The following is a 26,232-nucleotide window of genomic DNA, read 5'->3' on the forward strand; positions in this document are numbered from 1 at the left end:
TTTGTCCATTGATTCGCTTTCCTCGGAAATGCTTCAAAGCCTCTTCCAGGTAATGCACAATACTTTTAATTTCCATGCGTCAGTGTTGCAAAAACAGGAATAAGAAGTTCTAGAATTTTACGTGAAAATGGTAGGAAATCTTGTGAACAAAACCACTTACACGCTGACATTAGGAGTGTTTATTCCAGGGCGACCGATAACACATTGAACATCCCAGGAACAGATGAAGCTGCCTTCATAAGTGTGGTCAATCTAAGTCAAACCAAGTATCAGGGGTACCCTACTCCTCCCCGAGTGAGAATTACCTAAAAACAATCAACCCGGGAGCTCCCCATACATCTTCGCTTTTCTCTTGCAAATTGTCCCCATCTATTCATTGAGGCTATTGTACTCCAATCTCATTCTCATGCTGAAAATAAATGATGGCAAAAATTGTGTCGATTAGCATGTGAAGACCGTGAGGGATTAAACCGGTGAATGTTTATTTCCTACCCGCCCCAGAATTTTTCACATGAAAAGTTAGCTGCCTAAACCGTATACGTGGCGATTCCAATACACCTTCAATCTCGTTGGGAGTGATCTGTGAGGTCCAATTGCTCTCACTACTGCAGACTTCGCACAGTGTGTGTGTTTTTTGAGTTCTGCATTGAGATCATGTTCAAATGGCGCTGAGTAAGGAGGTGACTCACTGCAGGGGTGGGAAATGAAAATGAAATAAAAGAAGTGAAGGGGGGAGGGCATTCGGTATTTTGCCGTTTAAAAAAAAAACTGCGTGGGTGAGCTCAGAATCCGGCCACTTTCAATCAATTAGCAACTGACTGAGCAGTCAGGGCCTACTCATCATTTCAGAGGTCTCAATGAGCTCAGCCTATAGCGCAGCGCCGCGTCCATCAGCAGCAACTTGCTATCGCTGGCAAAAGCGCGGCTCTTTGCACCAACCGGCAACAGTGAGAGGGAGAGGGGGCACGTCACGTTTTATTGGGTTAGTTCGTTCGATAGTTATTTCACTGGGAGATCTGGAGCCGTTACCTCTCTTACTGAGAGCAATGTTGATGAAAAACTCTGAAAGTAAGTTGTTGTGACGTTTAAAGACACAACTCGTTCACTAGGCTGACAGGTACTGTAGATGGTTCGTTCTGCAATTTACCATTCTCTTCAGTCATGTCGCTGTGTAAACACATTTTACGAATTGGTCGGACATTGCGCAATAACAAAGTGACAAGCTTGTGGAGAATATACCACAGAGAGCTCAACTATTGAGTCTCGCCCATTAGTAAATATTTTAAAATCTGACTTTGTCAATAATAACTGATTTTTGTTTTGTTTATGTTTATATTATAGATTTGTAAAAACGCCCACTGTAATGACATCATTGCGGAACGAACTGGGAGGAGTGCTGAATCCTCAGCGCTAAAGAGCTCCATTAGCGCCAGTAGTGATATGACCCTTTACTCGGGAGACACTGCAAGTGTAATTTGAGCTGAGTGTAGCAATTCATCTCCCTTATCCTGAAGAGAAATACATCTAAATTAAACATGACACGCTGAGTTAGAATTCTTTGCAAACCATTTCATTAAAAAAGGGGGAAATAAACACACGCTGTTGCTCGTCCTATGCTACAAAATGTGCTCCGTGCTATGTATAAGATGTCACCGTGGGAAACGATTATATTTTGTTGTAATCCTGTCAGGAACGCTCTTTTAAATGTTAGACTGAGAGATACACATTACTGCTGCATCTGTGCTACTACAATGGCCAAAGTAAAACTATTGATCGAAACAAGTTCTAAAGTCAGATTATAAAGTTTAAAAATTGGATTTCGCCTTCACATCCAGTACCATTCGCGTGTGTGTGTGAAGTGTTGTTGGGAAAGGTAGGAGGAGGAGAGGCAGAGGGGAGGAAATCAAATTGGATCCTTCTCGTTTCACGTCAGAAGATATCAATGATTGAAACCAACCAACTTGACAATCGATTGCACACAATCGGCGGATTAAACCTGCACTGTTAACTTTATATGTTACTGTAACTGGGTGAAGTTAAGGAAGTCTGAAGACTGAGAATAGTTCCCTCGCAATGCACCTTCTTCGAATAGAGTTTGCACTAACTTTGGCAACTAACCGTTATTTAGAAAATTTATTCTATAAATGAGTTCGGTATAAATCCTTTCTGCAACAGAGTTCAACGAGAATGACAGTATAGTTAATAAGGAAGCACCTTCGTTCGTAGATACACTCAACCTATTGGTGTGCAACGAAATGACTTCAATGTAATGATCAGAGCGACTTACTGAGGCAGGAGCCGTTACTTTCTCACAGGGGCGATGAAACCGCAGGAAAGAATGCGTTTAGTGCACAAGTCTATGTATAATTCTTAAAACGAGCCATTATTAAATATTCCCCAATATATATATATGTCCTTCCCTCCACCCGCTGTAAAATCACAGCGCTTTTCGCTCCCTCAGCCTGTTGTGGGTAGCCGGAGAAACGCTGGAATATGACGCAAGCCTCATTGGCTATCGTTTCGTTTCATTTCTCCGTCTACATTGGAGGCTGAGGGTGTGGGAGGAACTTGCGTCTGACCAATGCAGTGCAGGAGGACCCGGAGCAGGGTCCAACATGACAAGCGCCTTCAAACCTTCCAAGCGCTCTTAATTCACAGCCCAGTGGCAGGTCTCATCCAGCCGGAGCTGTGGAAGTCGTTACAAAGTCCCGCACCTAACATCGTGGGGGGGGCGGACACATCGCTCCCCGGGCAATGTCCTTCATACTGCGGCCTTTTGGGAAAGGGGGTTGGAGCTGGTTCTTAAAAGGAGCCGGTTTAGAACAAGGGAGAGTGCAAACTAGTACAGACCCCAGCTTTTGTTATTCGGGTTTAAGGAAAACCCTGAACGCATGTTCCTGTTTATTTCCCCTCCACTCGTTCACCAGTAATTGGATTGTGTGGGACACCTCACAACTATAAACCTCAGGCGAACCCTCGCAGCCTTCAATCCATTTCTCTGAACTGTATGTTCCACCTTTTATTTCTCTCTCGCTCGTTGATATAAAAACATAAGATAGAAATTCTTTCAAAATGCAAGAGGTGGAAAAATACTGATAGTTTCCCACTGGCCGCTTGCTTTCTCTTTCAGCAGTAAGAGCATCTTGAGGTCAAATCGAGCGAGGCAAGGTCTGAGTGAAAAGCCTCTTTCACCTTAAAAAACCCAAACATTTCCGAACAAGGTCTCCCTTTCCTTTCAGTCCCAAAACTTGCCCCCGATCGGATGAAAGCGCTCTCAGACGGAGCTGCGATCGGCGTGTTTGAAGTGAAATTTCCAGACAGTAACATCTGGAGGAGCTAGCGTGCACCTAAAGCCTAGAGCACCGTCCCGAATCACACATCCATCTCTGTACACACACACACTCATACATAAGAGGCAGCAGCTCGCCCGTTCACCTGTAGCTAAAACTCAGCCAAAAACCACACTAGCAACATTTGAAAACGCGCGAGGGCAAAATTTTTTTAACAAGAAGCTTTCTTTTTTTTTTAAAAAAGCAGGAGACATCACGTAAAGGGGAAACATCACCTCAAGCTTAGCCCGTCTGACAAATCGCTGAGGGCGACCTCACGTTGAATTCTATTTTTTTTAATGCAATAATGCAACTTAATTTAAAAAATAAAAGTTCGTTTTTTTCTCTCTCTCTCCCCACCCTGGATTGTGAGTGAATCTTGCGTTGCAGAAAGTCACAGGTCTAAATGAAACCCAATGCTCTCTCCCTCGCTGTCTGTCTCGGTCAGGGCACCTAAAGCAGTTTGTGCAGGGATTGAAGTGGGCAATTCGGTGTTTTCAAACTGATTGATTAGTCATCCTTACTAGAATCTTTTCAATGGAAACATTTAGGAAGGTGGTGCTTTAGCTGGTGCAGCCTGATAAATTAGCATATTCTTGTTTACCCATCTCTGTTTCAAGTGCGTATTTGAGAGGGGGGAGGCAAGAAAAGGGGTCGTGTCTTATTAAGAAAAAAGGTTCTGTGTAGCGGATCATTGTGGTTCAGGCGGCAGAAGAGGAAACTCGTGAGCGAGAGAGAGAGCGAGAGAGAGTCAAAGAGAGAGGGAGTGAGTGAAAGGGACAGAGAGAGAGAGACTTGAGAGGCAAGCGAGAGACTTGACTGGAAAGAAGATGCAAGTTTGGAGTTTGCTACCGGCGCTCTGCGTCTTAGCTCTGGCTATGGGGTCGGAGTGTGACGGGCAGCTGGCAGGTCGGCTCCGGCGCTCCAAACGTGCCCTCCTCCTGGCCCTGGATCACCGGGCTGGCCCCGGGGCGGACTCCCCGGGATCGTGTGGCACAAGGCTGCCCCGTGGCAAGCGGGCACTGCCCCGGCCGCACTCGGACCATCCACCCCGGCTGCTGCCGCCGTCTCCGCCGCCGCCCCACCATCACAGCCAGGGCAGATTGCTGTACTTCGCCGGCAAGGGGAACCAACTGCGTCTCCGGACGGCCACTGAGCTGCCCGGGCGGAGGTTCACTGTGGAAGTGAGGGTCAGACCTGAAGGGGGACAGCGGTCTCCAGCTGTCATCGTAGGTAAGTGTCACCGACCAACCGAGAGAAGTCCCGCACTGCAATTTGAATACAAATTCCAGAGTGACTCTGCACATGTAAATAGTTCTAACACGAGGGTTTATTTTGTGCAGAACTTTGGTCTGTCTTTTTTAAATCATTTTAATAATCTTGCATGTTATATAGAGATTTGACTCGCTAATCAATAGCAAAGCGTATCTTTATAACTAAATTTAAATTTGAACATTGCACTTAACTTAAATACATTTACAGCGGAGTTCAACTCTTAACCCTAAATGTAACCAGCACCATCATCGTGAACCTGTAAATTGCTCCCGTAACGATAGCCCCCCTTGTGAAAGAGTTGCTGTCGCTCATAACCATGAAAGACAATTGTTTGCTTTTTCTTAAATACATCTCTTGCTTGATGTGACTATCTCTCTCGCCCACCCCCCTCCTCGTCCTCTCTCTCACACACACACACACACACACACTCAGCACGTAACGGTGCCCCTTTAAGGCTCCTGATTCTATGAATGGTTTAAGATATAAATTTGAGTGAGGCGTGTCGTTCTGCCCGCGGTAGCAGTGAAAGTGTTCGGCGCTTTTGATCCCGATCCCAGCCAACAGAGAGCGTAATCCCCAGCCAAAGGCACCCCACAGGCGCGCACACACACACCGGGGGAAGCGTTTTGCCCTTGAACTCGTGAAAGAAAAACAAACCGTTCCACTACAGCCGCGGCGAGGGCTTGTCCTCCTCGCTCCAAAGAAGCATGGCACTGGGGATCTCTTTCTATCTCTCTCCAAGTCTCTACTTGTAACACTCCATGCATTCATTTAAGGACAATTTACTGAAGTTCGAGTAGAGATGCAGCACACTGTTTTACAATTTACTGTCTTTGGCTCCTGGTTACTATGGGCTTGCAGTGGAATATTTTACTTCCCCCCCGCCAAAAAAAAAACCTGTTATTTTGCCATAAATCGCGCGAATAGATAAAGTTTGGCGTATCTGTGAAATTTTAGTTTTGCATTTAAAAGACATTTGTAGCATAATTTTAGGTCTGGCTAGTTAATCAGACGTATTCACGGAATCATTTGGGAGGTAGATAAATGATCTGTGTTATGTTATCTCATCGCATGTGTAATCCTGTTTCCAATGTGACATGTTTACGTCTGCATTAGTCTGATACTATCTATGAAAATGAGTACCGTGGCTCTTTCCTCTCACCCCCACCCTCCACCCCGTTTCTTTCTCTTTCCATCTTTCTATCCCTCACGTACTGTTTCCTTCCCCCCGCCCCTTCCCGCCCCCGTTGTGTGGCAGAGAGATCAGCTCAGGCCGTACAAACAGCGGCATTCCACAGGTCCAATCTCCTTTCACACGCAGAGTTGTGGCATTTTTCTCATGTTTCGGTCGTTCATTCCAAAGCGTGTGTTGTAGCAGTTGGCGCAAATAGTTAAAATCCACCTTAAAGCCAGTCTGCAGCAGCCCCCACCCCAACCAACCACCCGCCCGCCGCCAGTCATTCCAATTTAAAACGCTTGTGTGAAAAATATACGACATGATATTACTCCCTTTCCAGAATGATGTCATGTTCCAATTAAGAGTCTCGTACCTTCCACGATGGAGCAGATTAACACGTTCCGTCCTGGCATTACGTTAGATCTATTTAGATTCGCATTGGGTGGCGAGATAAGTCGAATACACATCAGTGCCGGGATCGTGCGAGAGACAAGACGCATTTATTGTTGTACAACCGAAAATTTACTCTTTGCCATCTGAAGGGTCTGTCAGGGAAACATCTGCCCCAGTTGCATTTCTTTTAAAACTGCGCTTTTTATTCGTAAATAAGATTAAACGTTTGGAATCTTTTAATAACAGAATACAACTCATTTCCAGAAGGGGGGTCAGACCCGCTCGCAAAATAAAGGAAGCGCGATGATACTCAGGATCTTGCGTGTTGGGAAAGCTCGGGGCGGCAGCAATTCAGTTTTCGCGCTTCCCGTAATGTATTTGTTTATTTTGAAGGGCTGACTGCTGGAAAGCTTTTGACCTGAGTTCTGGAAAGGCCAGACTGATTATATATGCTGTGCGGGAGTTGTTGACAAACACGGACCCGCTCAAAGCGAGGGGGGCTTGTTTTACACTTGACAAAGAAACTTTTCACACAAACAAGGACTGGTTATCGCGCGTAGCCTCCCAGCCCCTTTCTGCCAGGTCTAACAGGGTCGCAGTGTAAAATTATGCAACACTCCTCTGCGCAATGGACCTGATTAGGAGATGTTGGGTCTAATTCGATGGCTTCAGCGTTCAAAATTGCAGCAACACTTTGGGGAATTTTGACACCTTGGCAGTGAGGAAATGTTGGATTTTGAATGGCTTGAAGTGAGTTAGAAAGCAACAGTTTAGAGAAGAGTGTCTTGCAGCCCTGGCACTTTTCAATGGGGAAGCTTTATAAGTGGGCGTGATGTAACCGAGGCGTAACCATCACAAACACTGAATCACATTCACAAGCCATGGCGGGGGGGGCAGGGGGGGGGGGAGAGAAAAATCTGACAAAAAGAAAGGGCTCTTTCAAACACCCAGCACTCGCAAGTGTCAAATGCGTCGACTTCACGGGACATGATAGCACCGACTGCAAAAATAACCACACACGATTGAGTACACACTCAATAATGTGGATGGGGTGTCGGAAAAGGCTTGTAAGGAATCCTGCACTGCGAAAAGAAACCCTCTCTGATCGTCAGGCGAACATTGCTCGTCTTTCCAGCCCCCCCCAGTCACCGGGGACGAGACGTCTGCTCGGTCCAGAGAGCTACAATAGCGCTGAACCTTTTGGGCACATGTGAATACTCCGCACAGGACGTGCCCGGGCAGTCTTACTGTCTTATGAAAAATGACACGTTGAGCAACAACAACAACAAAAAGAGTACATTTGGTGACATGACAGCAGAGTTACAATTAGGGCGATCGGCAGTCCGCCCTAGACATAAAGCAGGTTGTACCCTCACTCGTGCCAGCACCTTCTGCCACCTCCCTCGCCCTCATTGCCTCCTGCAGACCCGACCACATCTGGAAGGCAGAGGCTGCCGGACTAACGGGGCAAAACCCAACGACTCCTTTCGAGCCCCGGACACCGAAACGGAGGGAACCGGCTCACTATATAAATATAGATCCGGTAGCAATCTCCCCCCCCCCCCCCCCCGACACGCTGCGATGGGCTTTCCCCAGTCAACCACAAGCAGGACCAGACTGCAGATCAGACTGAAGGCGCTCAGCAGGCGAAGAGCCGGAGCAGACAGACAGGGAGGGAGGGAGCCAGTCCGATTCTCCCCGTTAAACCTCAGCACACTAAAATCAACGCAACACCCAGACAACGCAAACGATCCTCCTTTTTTATTATATATATATAAAACAGCAAGATTCCGACACCGTTTCGGGGTTTATTCATGAGCTCGGTGGCGGTGACACCGGCTGGGCGGAGGGGAGGAATTCTCGATGAATTCCCCGTTCAGAAGACGCCGGTTGGTTGCATCTGTCTCAACGCGGGAAATTCAAACACTCGCACATAAGCAACACACTGCGGATGCTGGAATCCTGATTTAAAAAACCCCAGAAAATGCTGGAAACTCTCAGTAGGTCAGGCAGCATCTGTGGAGAGAGAAACAGTTAACATTTAAACGCTGTTCTTTCCTCCCCTCTCTCCTTTCCTTGCCCCTGTACTTGCTTAAAACCTGTTACATCTCCAACATATTCCAGTTCTGACGAAAGGTCACCGACCTGAAACGTTGACTCTGTTTCTCTCTCCACAGATGCTGCCTGACCTGCTGAGTATTTCCAGCATTTTCTGTTTTTAACGTTTAAACTCTCGCCTGGCGTCAATCTCTCAGCATGTTCTACCCACCTAACGCTGCACAGTGAGCCAACCTCTATATTAAAAAGGGTGGGGGGAACCTGCAAATCAGAATTAAAACAGAAAATGCGAGACCACACAATACAAACATTACAACCTGACTGACATATTGTGTATTTACAACATTTTATGTTTTTATTTCTGTGTCATTTTGTGTTATTGGGGATGTATCTAAACCCACTAATCCCAGTTCTCCCCATTCCCACCATCAACTTGATGCATGGAAATACAATCGGTGCAGGCTCGATGGGCCGAAATGGCCTCTATCTGCACTGTGGGGTTTCTGTGACTCTGTGAAATAGGAACTAAACTGATTCACAGAACCGGTGTGAGGTATTGCAGCAAGATTAATGGGAGCAGAATGATTTCCGTGTAGCGTGAATCTTGGGGGCCCGTTAACTGAAAGTGCAGATGATATGGGTGACTGAGAAATGAAGAAATGTCACTCCAAGTTTAAGAGAAGAAATCCCTTGTTATATTAAGCAGATATTGGATGAGCTAATATTCGCGCTCTCTATCACTGTCCAGTGATCTCCACTTGCTCCAAAGGGCAGGTGTGTAGCTTAACCATGTCTACAGTTTTGGGCTGGGCAACCCAGTTTTTCAGGTTGACCCATCCGTTAATTTGGATAATTGAAAACTGAACAATCTGGATGGCAGTAGCCTTTAAACAGCAAAAAAACATATGTTGTGTTTATGCATGTATGAAATTGATCCTATATTGGCACAAGTGCACAACCATTTATTTTAGTTCCGTTTTGGTCCTTCACATGTGTGGATGCCAGGCGAGGCTGAGATGCCCTCCATGAACGATTGTTTTTATTCATTCACGGATGTGGGCATCACTGGGAAGGCCAGCATTTATTGCCCATCCCTAATTGCCCTTGAGAAGGTGGTGGTGCACTGCCTTCTTGAACAGCTGCAGTCCGTGAAGTGAAGATACTGCCACAGTGCTGTTAGGGAGGGAGTTCCAGGATTTTGACCCAGCGACGATGAAGGATCGGCGATATACTTCTAAGTCAGGATGGTGTGTGACTTGGAGGGGAACTTGGAGGTGGTGGTGTTCCCATGCATCTGCTGCCCTTGTCCTTCTAGCTGGCAGAGGTTGTGGGTTAGGGAGGTGTTGTCGAAGAAGCCTTGGCAAGTTGCCGCAGTGCATCTTATAGATGGTACACACTGCAGACACGGTGTGCCGGTGGTGGAGGGAGTGAATGTTTAAGCTGGTGAATGGGGTGCTTCATTTTGGATGGCGTCAAGCTTCTTGAGTGTTGTTTGAGCTGATCTCATCCAGGCAAGTGGAAAGTTTTCCATCACACTCCTGATTTGTGCCTTGTAGATGGTGGAAAGGCTTTGGGGAGCCAGGAGTTGAGTCATTTGCCGCAGAATACCCAGCCTCAGATCTGCTCTTGTAGCCACAGTATTTATGTGGCTGGCCCAGTTGTGTTTCTGGTCAATGGTGACCCCCAGGATATAGATGGTGGGAGTTTTGATGATGGTAATGCCATTGAATGTCAAGGGGAAGTGGTTAGAATTTTTCTTGTTGGTGATGGTCATTGCCTGGCACCTGTGCTTGCCATTTATCAGCCCAAGCCTGAATGGTGTCCAGGTCTTGCAGCATGTGGTACAAACTGCTTCATTATCTGAGGAGTTGCGTGTGGAACTGAACACTGTGCAATCATCAATGAACATCCCCATTTCTGACCTTATGATGAAGGGAAGATCATTGATGAAGCAGCTGAAGATGTTTGGGCCTAGGACACTGCCCTGAGGAACTCCTGCAGCGATGTCCTGGGGCTGAGATGATTGGCCTCTAACAACTGCAACCATTTTATATATTAATGACTTGGATGAAGGGACCAGTGTAATGTAACCAAATCTGCTGATGATACAAAGATAGGTGGGAAAGCAAATTGTGTGGAGGACGCAAAGAATCTCCAAAGGGGTATAGATAGGCTAAGTGAATGGGCAAAAATCTGGCAGATGGAGTATGATGTGGGAAAATGCAAGGTTATTCACTTTGGTAGGAAAAATAAAAAAGCAAATTATTATTTAAATGGGGAGAGATTACAAAATGCTGAGGTACAGAGGGATCTGGGGGTCCTTGTACATGAATCACAAAAAGGTTAGCATGCAGGTACAGCAAGTAATTAGGAAGGCAAATGGAATGTTGGCCTTTATTGCAAAGGAAATGGAGTATAAAAGTAGGGAAGTCCTGTTACAACTGTACAGGGCGTTGGTGAGACCACACCTGGAGTACTGCGTACAGTTTTGGTCTCCTTATTTAAGGAAGGATACACTTGCATTGGAGGCAGTTCAGAGAAGGTTCACGAGGTTGATTCCAGAGATGAAGATCTTATGAAGAAAGGTTGAGCAGGTTGGGCCTATACTCATTGGAGTTTAGATGAATGAGAGGGGAATCTTATTGAAACATATAAGATTCTGAAGGGGCTTGACAGGGTAGATGCAGAGAGGATTTTTCCCTCCATGGGGGAATCTAGAACTAGGGGGTATAATTTCAGTATAAGAGGGCACCCATTTAAAATGGAAGTGAGGAGGAATTTCTTCTCTCAGGGGGTCATGCATCTTTGGAATTCTCTTCCCCAGAGAGCTGTGGAGGCTGGGTCATTGAATATATTTAAGGTGGAGATAGACAGATTTTTGAACGGTAAGGGAGTCAAGGGTTATGGGGAGCGGGCAGGGAAGTGGAGTTGAGGCCAAGATCAGATCAGCCATGATCTTATTGAATGGCGGAGCAGGCTCGAGGGGACAAATGACCTCCTCCTGCTCCTACGTCTTATGTTCTTATTTTCCTTTGTGCTAGGTATGACTCCAGTCAGTGGAGAGTATTCCCCGATTTCCATTGACTTCAGTTTTACTAGGGCTCCTTGATGCCACACTTGGTTAAATGCTGCCTTGATGTCAGGGAGTCACTCTCACCTCATCTCTGGAATTCAGTTCTTTTGTCCATGTTTGGACCAAGGCTGGAATGAGATCTGGAGCTGAATGGTCCTGGCGGAACTCAAACTGTACATCAGTGAGCAGGTTATTGGTGAGTAAGTGGCGCTTGATTGCACTGTCGATGACACCTTCCATCACTTTGCTGGTGATTGAGAGTAGACCGATGGGGCAGTAATTGGCTGGATTGGATTTGTCCTGCTTTTTGTGGACAGGACATACCTGGGCAGTTTTCCACTTTGTCAGATAGATACCAGTGAGTGTTGTAGCTGTACTGGAACAGCTTGGCTAGAGGCGAGGCTAGTTCTGGAACACAAGTCTTCAGCACGACAGTTGAGGCCCATGGCCTTTGCTGTATCCTGTATGCTCAGTCATTTCTTGATATCATGTGGAGTGAATTGAATTGGCTGAAGACTGGCTTCTGTGATGGTGGGTACCTCAGGAGGAGGCTGAGATGGATCATCCACTCGGCACCTCTGGCTGAAGATGGTTGCAAATGCTTCAGCCTTGTCTTTTGCACTCGCGTGCTGGGCACCATCATCATTGTTAGTTGTTTATTTGTCCACCACCGTTCACAACTGGGTGTGGCAGTACTGCGGAGCTTCGATCTGATCCATTGGTTGTGGGATCACTTAGCTCTGTCTATAGCATGCTGCTTCCACTGTTTAGCATGCATGATGTCCTGTGTTGTAGCTTCACCAGGTTTGCACCTCATTTTTAGGCACGCCTGGTGCTGCCCCTGGCATGCTCTTCTACACTCGTCATTGAAATGGGGTTGGTCCTTTGGCTTGATGGTAATGGTAGAGTGAGGAATATGCCGGGCCATGAGGTTACAGATTGTGGTGTAATATAGTTCTGCTGCTGCTGTTGGCCCACAGCGCCTCATGGATGCCCAGTTTTGAGTTGCTTGATCTGTTCTGAATCTATCCCAATTAGCAAGGTGGTAGAGCCACACAACATGATGGAAGGTGTCCTCAGTGTGAAAATGGGATTTCTTTACCACAAGGACTGTGCAGTGGTCAGTATAACAACATTAGGATTAACAACACTCATTGCCTTGGCTCACATCTGAAGGATGGCTACTTAGGAGACAAGGAAAAACATATAGATACATTTTTTTAACTCCCATTAATGAACAGTGATACACTGCTCCATCAGTGTGATATTTTCCATTTCCCACACCAGCCATCTGTAGCCTCTCTGGGTAAGATTGCCAATTCGTGCCAAATTAGGGATAGTTTTTTGCTACAGGCCCATACCCACTCATATCACACAAGAACCTTACAGCTAACAGACCAAAAAGATGTTCATCCTATCAACCCACAATTTGAACGTGGGCCCTGCAGGTGTCCAATCCAGTGCACCATCCAATACCTGTACCACTCCTTTATAAATATATTAGACCAGTGGTGAGATAGATAACATCAGCCTTCCCTTCACAAGAACATAGATGAGATCCAACATTTCCTAATTAGACGGAGAAACAACTAGGCCATGAAATAGTGCAGAGAAGGGACATGAAGCTGATCCCTAGGGTCAGTGGACTGAGTTGTGAGGAAAGGTTAGGAAAAGTTAGACACTTCAACCGTGAAAGGAGGCAAGTGAGAGGGGACCTCATATAACATACAAAGTGGAAAAGAAAATAGTTAATCTGGTATACTGCTTCAAGTTAAAGTACAACTGTAGGACAAAGGGACACCGGTATAAAGAGGTAAAAATGGCAAGTTCAGGTCTGAATTGAGGAGCCATGTTTTCTTCACAGACAGAATGATTAATACCTGCAATGCTTTTCTGGGTAGGGTAACAGAGGAGAACACTCTGGAATTAGTCAAGAGGCAATTGATGGTGGGTAGGGACCATGAGTTTCTGAAGAAGGATGAATTAGATGGGTCAATTGGCTTCCTTCATCTTTATTTATCTTTGTGAAAACAGAATAACATTGTTTGGAGAAAAAAAGCTAAAAATTTATGTCCTGTAAACTCTCCTTGAACTGAGTGAAAAATTCTCCAAAATAAGTCACATTAAACTCTGTTGGGATTTAGTTGAGTGATATTTAGAATTGGAAAAACATGACATTTTCTCATGAGCATTTGAGACATTTTTGTGTGTTAGACTAATATTAAAATGGTGATGAAATAGCTCTGTGACAAAAGATGAACTGGAGCGGATAATTGTGAGATTCAGCTGAGAGACAAGGTGAAGGAGATGTCTGTGACTCACCACATTTACATCATTCTGGGCAGTTATATTGATGACACCAGTGATATGGGTGTAGCTTTTCAAATCGTCTCTTCAGTCAGGGAGAGCAGAGCTCCACATGTGCACTTTTCTAGTCAGCTGTTTTATATCTTTACAAACTTGAAAATAATTCAGGCTGTCAGTTGAACAACTGCCTTTAACATTGAAGTTTCAAAATTTGGCCTTGCACTGGTTCCAACTCAAACTGCAAACGAAGAAAAGTCAAAGTGGTGTGAGACCATCTCCTTCAGGAAGTCTCTCACTACTGGAAAAATATTGAATGTTCATCAGTTTGCCACAGCAGACTGCAGTTATCTTGCATCATTACATCAAAAATCCCATTGCAAAAACTGATTGGCACCAATACAACATTGTCGTCCAACAGCTGCTGTATTTTGCTTCCTCTCTATCTACAAGAGGTATGATTGTTTTGACATATATATTGATTTCAGTCTTTTTTGGTGTGAATTTTCCTTTTTTCTAGTGCATTTCCAAAATCTTACACTCTGAAATAAATAATGCTCGTTATCACATGAACTTAATGCATTACTTTGCTACTCAACTTTTCTCTCTCTGGACTCTAAATGATCTCTCACAGATTCCAAAACATCGCTGAATGAATTTTAATCTTAAAAATGATATCACAATTGGAGTTCACAAAATCAGCCCTATCAGTTTGTTTATTTTTATTTCTTTAATATAGGTCACGTACAAGGTTAGGTTTAAGGGGTGGCATAAGACCATAGTGCTAATGGAACTTTTTATGATAGGGACAAAAGGTTAATGTGAGGTTTTAATGTGTGTGTCTATTATTGTAAAACATTCACTGTTTACGTTAAGATGTTTTTTAACTTCCCCATTGTATGCCTATTTAGATTCCTTGTGTAGGAGCTGAAAAGTTTAATATTTATAAAAAGATAACAATTTATTTTTTAAATGTGCCATTGTTGCCATGGTAACATTTATTGCAAATATGCTTTAACACGCTTCCACATGGAGTGCTTGAGTCGATGAGCATAGATAAGGCATTTAAGGGGAAGCTAGATAATTACATGAGGGAGAAAGGAATAGAAGGATATGATGATGGAGTGAGATGAAGTAAGGTGGGAGGAGGCTCGTGTGGAGCATAAACACCAGCATAGACCTGTTGGACTGAATGGCCTGTTTTGTGCTGTAAAATTCTATGTAATCTTAATATGCAGAGGAGGGAAATATATCATTGCATCATCAATCATGTCTAATGTTACAAATTAGTTTTTATCTTTTGTTTTAATAAAGGACAGGATAAAAATCCAAATCCACATTGCAGAAGTTTGCTGGAGAGTAAACTTTCCTTAATGCTCAGTATGATGGCAGTACAGTGTTTCGAAAGCAGGTTCTTTTTTGGCTGTTGCAGGAACTGAACCCATCAAAATGTTTTCGACCATGGCAGCACCTTGTCTTTGTTTCCAATATTCAACACTGCAGTTTAGCAACAACTTGATTTAAAGACACATTATTGCTTTTCCTTTTAGAGTTTTGACTGTACCTAGTTTTACAATGGAAACAGAGTACAGGGGAATGAGAGTCCCGATGGGTTCAAAACAATATCCTTGCATATTTAAGACCTGGGCTTAGACCCAGCTCAAATGGACAGGATGCAAATCACCTTTCTTTTTGTTTTGGCTATAAGAATCACAATTAAAATAAGTTTGGGAAATTTCAACCTAGGTCTTGATGGTCAGTTGTCTGTGACACAAAATGTACCATAATTACATACTAAATGGCACCAAATTGTCAATCAGAGGGCCTATGGATGCATGGTGTGGAAAATGGGCATTTCACACTCACCCATCTCAAGTTGGCCTATTGTTGGGACAGTATAAAATAACTTTCACCCAATGCATATGTGACTTGGTAAACTTTAAAACCAACACTGAATGTACATTTTGTCCTTAATATCCCTCCCTCCCCATAGATACACACATTAGCTCTCTGTCTTGATAGATATCGTAGTCAGGACAACATATCCAAGGATGACATCAAATGATTGCGTCTCTTCTGAACAAAGATGAACATCTGAGAGTGGAAAATTCATCTTTCTTCCTCATGATTCTAATGTTAGTTAAAGTGATGACTATGCTCCAGCATTCTAGTTACAAATCCGCTGCACAGTACTACACACTCTGCTTTGTTTGCACTGTTTAAATGTTAAAGCTTTGTTCACCATGATAGCTTTTAAGAGGCACATCAAAAGGACAGTATTTTTCAATCCAACTTTGGAAGAAGAGCATTCAGTGAAAACAAAAAGCAAGACCAGATGAATTGACAAATCTTTACATTAATATGTGTAAGACTAGTTAGATATATAAACTATCAAATACATTAGCTTATTGAGCAAAAATCTTCAATGTTAGTTACCAGAAAATATGCATCCAATGTTTAGTATTTCACTTGTCATGTCAATTTAACACTTATTGAAAAAGAATAGAATAGCTGCTTGTTACGGATAATAAGGTTCACCTCATTGACATGATTGCAATACAGGCTGGCAGTATCATACAGCTGGGGGTAGAGTTTCCGCTTTGGGCGCAATCAGGAAAATGGGCGCAAATTTTGTTTGAAATTGCGCTGTTTTTCCGTAGTAATGTTATGGTTCAAGTTTCCGCCCAAACTCATTCGCATAATCACACACGTAAAATCTTCCATGAACCAGTGCAATAGGTCAGTGTAACAGAACGTAATTGTTTATTTGTTTCCCTTTGCATTAAAAATTATTCATTGATGCCTTTTAAGAGCGGTAACCTGGTGCAGCTTTATTAATACAGCTGAAAATGGGTTTATTACACCAAAGAAGCAATTTTAAGAGTGTCTAGCCCACCACCTGTGAGTAACCTGATTTTAAATCACTGAAAATGGCTTAAAAATTAGACTGAACCTAGTTTTATTGGTGCATACTAGCCAGTTTCTTGGTAAATTAAATAGTTTTTAACGTGTAAAAACTTTTTAAACACGCCTGCTAGTCCCTGTGTGCCTAAAAAAATGCATTCAATTTGAAGAGCCTCCTCGAACGGACGCAATCGGCGGAAACTCGCCAAGCTCGTTATTTCGATCTGGGGCGTGGCCAGTTTTGTGGGTGGGGCTGGCTTCCAACACAATGGCCTAGAAATTCAGTTGCCTTAGCGCCGCTTTTGAGGCGCTAGAGGGACTAGCGCCAGAGTTATGGCCAGTTTAAAAATTCCCTGGGGCCCTGAATCGGCGTTGCACCGGTAGCGCTGCGCCAGCACCGATGACGTCATCGGTGTGCGCAGCGTCCCGGTTGCCGTGGTAACCCGCCCGAACTCCGAAATTGAGTTGCGGCCGCCTCGCCCGTGGCAGCCGCAAGCAACGTTCTGTCAGAGGTGCCTTACTCCAGTTTGCGCCGGCGCATTAAAGGCCCCGCGGCGGCCGGCCACTTTCCCGCCGGCCGCCTGCCCGCAGCTCCCTCCCCGGACTTCTCCCCCCCCCCCCCCCGGAACAGATGCAAGCCCGGCACTTGTCCGAGGTGCCGGGCTCATTTTTAAGCTGATTTGCGCGGGCCGCGGCCGGGTGCAGGCAGCTCCTCCTTAACGGGAGGAGGAGGCCTGCACGTCCCCAGCCTGCCGCACCGCATCGGGTGCCGCAGCGCCGGAATTGCGGCGCGAAACGGCAGTTAGCGCCGATGTACCGCCGCAAAGACCCTTCAGTAGCGCCGGCAGCCGTTTGGGCGCGGCACTACTGAATTTTTGGCGCGCGCAGGGGGACTTAGCGCCGGCACTAACTTCCGGTGCTAAAGCCCTGCCTACGCCAGAACCCAATTTCTAGGCCAATGTTTTTTAAACCAGCGATAAAGATCGCGGAAACTTGATTTACGCCCGACGTAACTTGCGTTTAAAATTCTGCGAACTTTTGCGCTGGTTTGGCCGAGTCCAGCCGGATTGCGCTGATAAAACCAACGCAAACTGGCGGAAACTCTAGGCCATGATGTACAGGGCTGTAACCCTTCAGTATTGTACAACAAAAATTAGTTGTAATTGTCTGACAACAGTGTTGAAATAGTTGTGAAAAGTGACCATGTGAGATTACCAATGTATCCTCAAGAAAATCCTGTATGATTCCAATGAGTACTTATAACACATTATGAAGGATACTGAAGGGTGTTTGCTATGATTTAATGGGATCTAGGTGGACATTTCTAAAGCTCACAGTCTGTTTCGTGAGGCCAATACATTGAGCTTTGGCTTCTGCATTCTTATGAAAATATTTTTGAAAGACTCCCTTACTTTAGGAAAGGGTGAATTTAGGGTTACATCAAGGTAGGGCATGTCAACTTTAGGAATTCTTCCATTTTTTGCATTTTTAACAGCAAGCACTCCCAGATCAGGTATGGCATGGGTCAGATGAAGGCTGAAACAACGTGCAATAAGCCCAATTTCCACCCCACCCCCAGTACAGGGCGACATTTCTGCTCACCACACCAGTCATCCTTGTAATCTCCCTGAATGAGACAAGTAATGTAAAAGAAAGAAAGACTTGCGTTTAAATAGCGCCTTTCACGACCACCGTACTTCTCAAAGCGCTTTACAGACAATGAAGTACTTTTGAAGTGGAGTCACTGTTGTAATGTGGGAAACGCGGCAGCCAATTTGTGCACAGCAAGCTCCCACAAACAGCAATGTGAAATTCAGCAGATAATCTGTTTTTGTTCTGTTGGCTGAGGGAGAAATATTGGCCAGGACACTGGGGATAACTCCCTTGCTCTTCTTCGAAATAGTGCCATGGGATCTTTTACGTCCACCTGAGAGAGCAGACGGGGCCTCGGTTTAACGTCTCATCCGAAAGACGGCACCTCCGATAGTGCAGCGCTCCCTCAGCACTGCACTGGAGGGTCAGCCTAGCTTTCTGTGCGCAAGTCCCTGGAATGGGACGTGAACCCACAACCTTCTGGAATGCAATGTCAGAGTTATGCTTAGTTTTAAGCTGCTAACACATGGTTCAAAATTTTGCAAGCTCATTTTCACGTGAACAACTAACAGAGAAGAGGCTTCTCTCCCATTTATCTGGGCCAGATTTGAATCCATACCCTGGAGGTTTGAACCCATTTCCTAGAGGTGAAGGGTAATTTCTAACCCACTTTGCTGCCCCCCTCTTAACTGGTCATTCATAAGTGGAGTCATACAATTAAAATGCAAACCTAATAGCTTGGTTCAATAATCAGCAATATGTGCAGTTCAAAGACTGAGGGTAGGTCATGTACCTGGTGGCTTTCTGTAATGTGCTTGAGTTACTAAAAATGAATCTCAGTCTGTAATGTTTTGTTAGATCCGGCTGCATGTTTCACACAGGTTAGTGATTTGAGCTTGACTCTGGAAATTACACTGTACAACATCATTATACAACACTCTATCTATCGATTTCCTATATCCGCTATTTTACGGCGGCGTTGACCTGTTTATTTTAAATGGGACAATACCTCCGTGAAAGTGGCAGGCAGAGGAACTTGATACGATAATATCAAAAGAGCGTAATCTCCAGGCTTTGTATCTTTTTCCTCTTCTCGCTCCTCTGCATATTTGGAGCAGGAACTCTTATCTCTCAGGTGTATTGGCCGATGAGGTGGCTCCCTCGGGTGCTTTCTTCATCCTTTGAAAACAATGTGCGAGTGTGCTTGCACGCACACATGCTCATACTTCCTCAGGCATTTTTCCTGCCCTCTTCTCCATGGGAGCTTGCGTCAGGGTGCATTATAGACGCACGCTCGTGGACAACTGACTTATGAAACGATCTGTGCGTTACTAATGGACAAAAAGATTAGTGGCAGTCCTGTACCTTTAACATTTGTGAATGGTATGAAGAAACCTTCGACAATTATCAGCCAGTATGACTACAGTGTGTTGGCACTGAACCACATGCGTGAATAAGCATACACTCATTTGTAAGCTTCTGAAGTAATTTGTTGAGAGATTGCCACTATGCCTATTATGAATTCAAATATTCATATTATCTAGGTCAAGTGAGTTACAATGATATCACGACTGGAGAAAACAGGTTATTTATAGCCATGACATATTTATTAAGCACAGGAGGTGACACTTATGTGTGTGTTACTACGTGCTTTTATTTTTGGACATGTGATATCAGACTCAGATGCTTCATTGCACATTAGCACATTAATGTTTACTATAGGCTACAGGCAGACTTTACTTTTAGATTCAGGTGTCAATGGCCATTATTTGGCTGGCAGGGGTACTAAAATGAGCACCAAGCTCTTTGGCTGGGGCCGAGGGAAGGAAAAACAGCCAACGTCCCTGCTCCTGATCAGTGATTTCTGCCAGAAAGCACATACGTGTGGACATCAGATTAGGACAACATTGGGCAACTCTGTGCCTTCCCCCACAACCAAATAGCCAACCAAACTCACTGCCTCACTCATACATGAAGTATTGCAGTGTCTTAGGCTGTGTTACTCGTGGCTCAGTTGGTAGCAGCCCCGCCTCTAGATCACGAATGTTGTGGGATCAAGCCCTCCTCCAGAGACTTGTTGGATGTAGATGTTAAACCAAGGCCTCGTCTGTTCTCTCAGGTGGACATAAAAGATCCCATGGCACTATTTTGAAGAAAAGTAGGGGAGCTATCCCCTGCTGGCCTAGCCAATATTTATCCCTCAATCAACGTTATTAAAACAGATTATTTGGTCATTACCACATTGCTGTTTGTGGGGGCTTGCTGTGCGCAAATTGGCTGCCGCCTTTCCTACATTAAAACAGTGACTACACTTCAAAAGTACTTCATTGGCTTTAAAACGCTTTGGGACGTCCGGTGGTCGTGAAAGGCGCTACATAAATGCAAGTCTTTCTTTCTTATTGGTGGGTAGTTGCCATTTTTAGTATTGCGGTCAGTCCCTTCAAATCAGGATGGTGAGAAAATTGGGGAGGGGAGGAAAAATACCCATTATATGTCATGCGGTTGAATCTTGAATACGGAAACTGGTAGTACTGTACTGTGACATAATTGGTAAACATCAAACAAATAAAGAGGAATTCTGACTGTTTTTAAAATTTAATTGAAGCTTAAAGGACAACCATAAACACTTTTGGTGCAATGTTTCCCCATACCCTCCCCACTTCCTACCCCCCACCCCCGCTACTTCTTAAGAGGTGAGTAAAAGACATTGGTCTGGACGCTAACAGGGGTGGGTTGTGCAGGCAGGGTGGGGGGGGGGGGGCGGAGTTTCGGACCGGAAACCTGGAAATCCGAGTTTCTGTCTTTTAGCCCTGACAGGTTCCCCACCTGGAAGTCAGCCTGATTGACATGCTTGGCTTGCAGTCGGATGGGGAGGACTCCACAGCAGGCCGCAGGACCAGGTAGGTATGTTCACTCACCCTGACCACAGGGGGAGAGGGGTGGATCCCAGTCTCCGGGGGGTTCTATTCCCTGACCCGGATGGGGGTGGTGTCCGATCCTGAGACAGGTCCGATCACTGACCACAGGGGTGGGGAATGCTGGGGCGGTTGTCTGATTCCGGGGTGGGGGGGTTGGGTCTGATCCCTCACCAGTGGTGGGGTCTGATCCCTGACTCCGGGGGCCTTTGTATGGGTGGGGGTCTGAGGTGGGGGAGCTTGGGGGCTGGGGGGAAGCACGCCTGCCCCTCCTGGCCCACAAGCAGTGCTGTGAAGGCAATTACCTTCTCCCCGAAGCTGTCTTCACCTCACTTTAGCTGCCGGGTTTCCCGAGGCCTGGGAAACCCAGCCGCCGACTGTAAAGCTTGCAAAGCAAGTGAAATCAGAGGCTGCCAGTCTCATTAAAATATATAAAATGCCAACCTGCCTCATGGGAGCGGGTTGGCTTCCCACCCCTTGTCCCGCCTCCGTTAAACCCGGAAGCCAGCGGGTTGGAGCCGGCTTCCCGACCCGTTCAGAATTTTTCCCAATTTAACCTCCCACCTGCACCCAATCCCATGCACTCATCCATGTTAAAATTCCCCCTGTTATTTTCTCAGAAACAACAATAGTTCAGCTGTTTAGCATCATATTTTTTTCTGCTGTAAAAAGCCTCCTATGTGTTTTGTAGCATGTCCTTTGAAAATAGCAAAATATGCCCAGTACAAGTTGTTTTGGAATCAGCTGGCAGTGGTGGTGTGTCTCTGTGTGGAAGGAAGATTTTTTTAAAATTTTGCCATGAAATCCTTGACTTTGTGAGGAAGTTCCATCTCCTTGTGAACGGTGCCTTCTAGGTGCAAACACTTTCTGTTTAAACTTCCAGAAATAGCGCTACACTTATTGTCACTAGTGCGTTTATGTAGACTGTGAAGTTGTTGGAAACATCTTACACTGTGTAAAGTTACGGGGCGGTACGGCTTTACAGCCTCCAGAGCTTTTGGTGGAACAGATTTTTATTTGTAAAGGTCGGCTCGGCTCAGTTTTCACGTTAATCTGCAATGTTTGACAAACATTTCCGAAGTCCATTGATGCGGACTTTTACTGTGCCTCGAGCTCACATACAATCTAGCACAGGTCTGACGCCAAAGAAAGCATTTTTTACCTGTACTGCATGAGGTCACCCTTAGTAATTTGCCAAAAACAGTTAGTAAAAAGCTGAACAAGTTTTATTTGCAGTGGAAACTATAAACACAACATGGTGCAATTAATAGAACATACTGTACCTGTTAGATAATAGTTATGTATTGTGGCTGTAATATTCAGTGGCTATGGTATATAATATCCTTACTGTACCCTGATGACCAGATGCAATTGAATAATGTACTTGCCTTTTGCTTAATATAATTTTCTGGGACTTATTCTTAAGAAGGAAAAGTTACTTATTTTCTCCCTTTTCATTACTGTTAGGACTCCCCATGCCCAAAGCATAAAACGGGTCATCAGATCCCATGAGGTGTCTTCCCTTAGAGCCCCACTGTAGCTGCCTGCTAGGAGATGCTGGAGAGCCGCTCAGACTGATCCTAACTGAAACAGGGGCTGAATTATGAAGAAAGATGTGGCTCAGTGGGTAGCACACTTACTGCCTCAGTCATAAAGGTTGTGGGTTCAAGTCCTGCCCCAGGGACTTGAACACAAAAATCTGGGCTGACACTGCAGTGCAGTGCTGAGGGAGTGCTGCCTTTCAGATGAGATGTTAAAACAAAGGTTCTGTCTGCTCTCTCAGGAGGATGTAAAAGATCCCATGGCACTATTTTGAAGAAGAGCAGGGGAGCTATGCCTGATGTCCTAGCCAATATTTAATCCCTCAATCAATATAACAAAAACGTTTTATCTTGTCATTATCACATTGCTGATTGTGGGAGCTTGCTGTGCGCAAATTGGCTGCCGCATTTCCCACATTACTTCATTGGTTGTAAAGCGCTTTGAGACATCTGGTGGTCGTGAAAGGCGCTATATAAATGTAAGTCTTTCTTTTAAGATTAGAGAAACTCGGGCTTTCTCGTCTGGCAAGAAGGCAGTTAAGGGAGGGGTATATCATTAAAGTATATCAAAAATATTAAATAACAGAGATAGATAGATAACAGTAAATTGAATATTACTTCAAAGTAAGCCAGTAAAATAGCATCAAAGGACATGATTTGAAATGAGTGAAAAGTACATTTAAAAAAATGAAGGAACAGCTTTACTCAAAAAGTGAGAAATATTTGGAATAACCTGCCAAGCAGAGCAGTGGTGGGTGGGTGGGCGGGGGAACATTTTGGGCTATTCAAAATGCATCTCAGTGGTGTGATGGGAGGATATTAGCAGATGAATTCTGATGGGCTGAAAGGTCTTTTCTCATCCCTAACTTTTCTTATAACCTGGGATTTCCCTTTCCCATTGAGAAATGCCCACTTTCAACTTGTACCCCTCACTCCTAGGTCTGGGGAGATCAGAAGCTTACTCTGTGGGTAACTTTGAAGATTCTTGAAAGTTTCCCAGACTTTTGAGCTGCGTCTATATTGCGCCACCATCGCAGCTCGAGAGTGCAGCGCAGTACTTTGGTTGCACTGCATGTCCTATCAGGTAAGAGCTTGGTGCATGGTGGCTGCATCCACCAGCAGAGCTCCTTTCTCATATAAAACTTAAATGTTTAGAGAGGACAGGCAGCAGTGTTGTCCTCATCTAAACATTTAACTGAACTTGAAGTGTTCAGTGGTGCAAGGAGCCCCTTAATCGCTCCTTGGACCCAGTTCAACACTGCACTGGAGTTATACTCCACATGACGTCAAATTCTTGCATAACTGCCTCTTCCAGCAAGTCTAACAGTACTTCTCTCCGGTCACGTCGGGCTCTGACACCAGATTGATACTGCGACTTTCATGTCTCTGCAAAGTGGGAAACACTTTGCAGTGATGCTAAAGTTGCAACATAAATGCGCCCCTGCAACAAAAGGTAGAAACTGAGAGTGATGTCCTTGAGCTTCACAAGAAAATTCATACCATAAACAAAGTCAACGGTGGTCATTTGAACCTAACCCATCTGGCGGGAAGCTGACGGGATGTAAAACTGGCAGCTGACCCAATCCCTGTCACTGTCCCACCGGGCTGGGCTAGGTTAAAATGACTTCCACAGAATTCTGTTTTCCCCTTGATGTAAGAAATCTACTAGGCACTTGGCCTGAGTATTAAACAAGGCTTTAATCAACTGTTTTTCAACATGGAGATCTAGTTGTGTCCTTCACTAGTTCCTGTTAAAGAATGTTCTGAGCAAGCTGGGCCCATGCCCAAGTATTTATACTCTCCCTGGACAGCGCCACCAGCAGGCCGCCCAGTATTACTTCATAAGTCATTTCCACGTGAATGACAAGATTCATGTAACCCCTCATGTTGCCTCCTCCTCTGTTGAAGGCAGTGACCCATTTTGGATGTGGTTATAAGGCCACTGGCCACTTTGTGTTATCTCACCGAAGTGGCCATTGTTCATGAATGAGACTCGATGGTGAATGCCAGCAGACTATTCCACCACTGGGGCATTGCAGGCATGCCTCGTTTGCCCCCCCCAACCCCCCCCCCCGGCACCCACACACACTTATACAAAAGCAAAAATACTGCAGATGCTGGAAATCTGAAATAAAAACAGAAATTGTTGGAAATACTCAACAGGCCAGGCAGCATCTGTGGAGAGAGAAACAGAGTTAACGTTTCAGGTCGATGACCCTTCGTCAGAACTGGAAAAAGCTGGAGATGGAACAGGTTTTTAAGCAGGTGTAGGGGCAGGGAAAGGGGGGAGGGGAGGAAAGAACAAAAGGGAAGGTCTGTGATAGGATGGAAGGCAGGAGAGATTAAGAGACAAAAGAGATGATGGTGCAAGGCAAAAGGAGATGGTAATGGGATAAGTTAAGAAACAAAAGATGGCTCTAGATGAAGTGTAAATGGCAATGGCTGAATGATCGACAGCTGCCATGTGAGAGAGAAAAATAAATGGAAAAAAAGATAGGGGCAGAGGTTATAGTCTGAAATTGTTGAACTTGATGTTGGGTCCAGAAGGCTGTAAAGTGCTTAATCGAAAGATGAGGTGCTGTTCCTCGCACTTACGATGAGCTTCATTGGAACAGTGTAAGAGGCCGAGGATGGAGAGGTCAGAGTGGGAGTGGAGCGGAGAATTAAAGTGACAGGCAACCGGAAGCTCGGGGTCACCCTTACAGACTGAACAGGGGTGTTCCGCAAAGCGGTCACCCAATCTAAGTTTGGTCTCCCCAATGTATATACTTATACTCCCCACACACACTTATACTTTTCAGCAGTAATTGCTTGATAGCAATCAGCATTGTGAAACATGGGGAATTTTTGCCCGTGGGCCCAAAAGCCTATTTCTAGTCCCTTTATTGCCACCCTGGCTCATGTCATCTTAAAGGAAAATAAAATGTGAGACATTGGCTGACTTCTTCTGATCTTAAAAGGAAGTCTGTTATGTCAGGTTTATACAGCAGACAGATATAATGGCGAATACTTCAAAACTCCACCTTTGGGAAATCCTGTATTGTCAGCTTCCAAGTCTTATTAAAAGCACAGCCACATGGAAACATTTACACGAGTAATTAGAACTAAATATATGATTCGCAAACTGTAAGAGGTGATCCAAGGATTTCAAATTGGCAATAATCTGATCCACTTTCTCATAAAAACAAAATACTGCAGTTGCTGAAAATCTGAAATGAAAACAGAAATTGCAGGAAGCATTCAGCAGATCAGGCAGCATTAGCAGAAAGAGAAAGTTTGGGTTAACGTTTCAGGTTAATGACCTTTTGTCAGAAATCGACGATCGGTCATTGACCTGAAACGTCAACCCAAACTGTCTCTCCCTGCAGATGCTGCCTGACCTGCTGAGTGTTTCCAGCATTTTCTGTTTTTATTCCACTTTCTCAGAAAGTGTTCTTGACGAGCCTCCTGATGGTACAGTTGGCAAAAGTAGTACCAGTCTGTGAAAGTGAGCCACACAGACCAGAGAAGACCTCAGCTACACAGAATTACAACAGTAACTACACTTAAAAAGTATTTAATTGATTATAAAGCACTTTGGGATGTCCTGAGGTCATGAAAAAAGCTATAATTGAATCATAGAATGATACAGCACCGAAGGAGGCCATTCGGTCCATCATGCCCATGCTGG

The 26,232-nt window shown here is 44.9% G+C and overlaps 1 protein-coding gene across 1 annotated transcript in view; it reads left to right on the forward strand.

Annotated features, from left to right (window-relative positions):
- The first annotated feature begins 4,041 nt into the window (after window positions 1-4,041).
- pappaa (pregnancy-associated plasma protein A, pappalysin 1a) overlaps window positions 4,042-26,232 on the forward strand; it is a 281,514-nt gene continuing 259,323 nt past the window's right edge. The window contains exon 1 of the mRNA XM_085965833.1: window positions 4,042-4,562. Within this exon, the coding sequence (XP_085821959.1) occupies window positions 4,160-4,562 (403 nt within the window). The 5' untranslated portion in view covers window positions 4,042-4,159. The remainder of the gene's footprint in view (window positions 4,563-26,232) is intronic.

Source organism: Somniosus microcephalus, chromosome 23 (assembly GCF_052327205.1).
Source record: "Somniosus microcephalus isolate GS21.2 chromosome 23, FLI_Smic_1.0, whole genome shotgun sequence".
Classification (NCBI taxonomy): domain Eukaryota; kingdom Metazoa; phylum Chordata; class Chondrichthyes; order Squaliformes; family Somniosidae; genus Somniosus; species Somniosus microcephalus.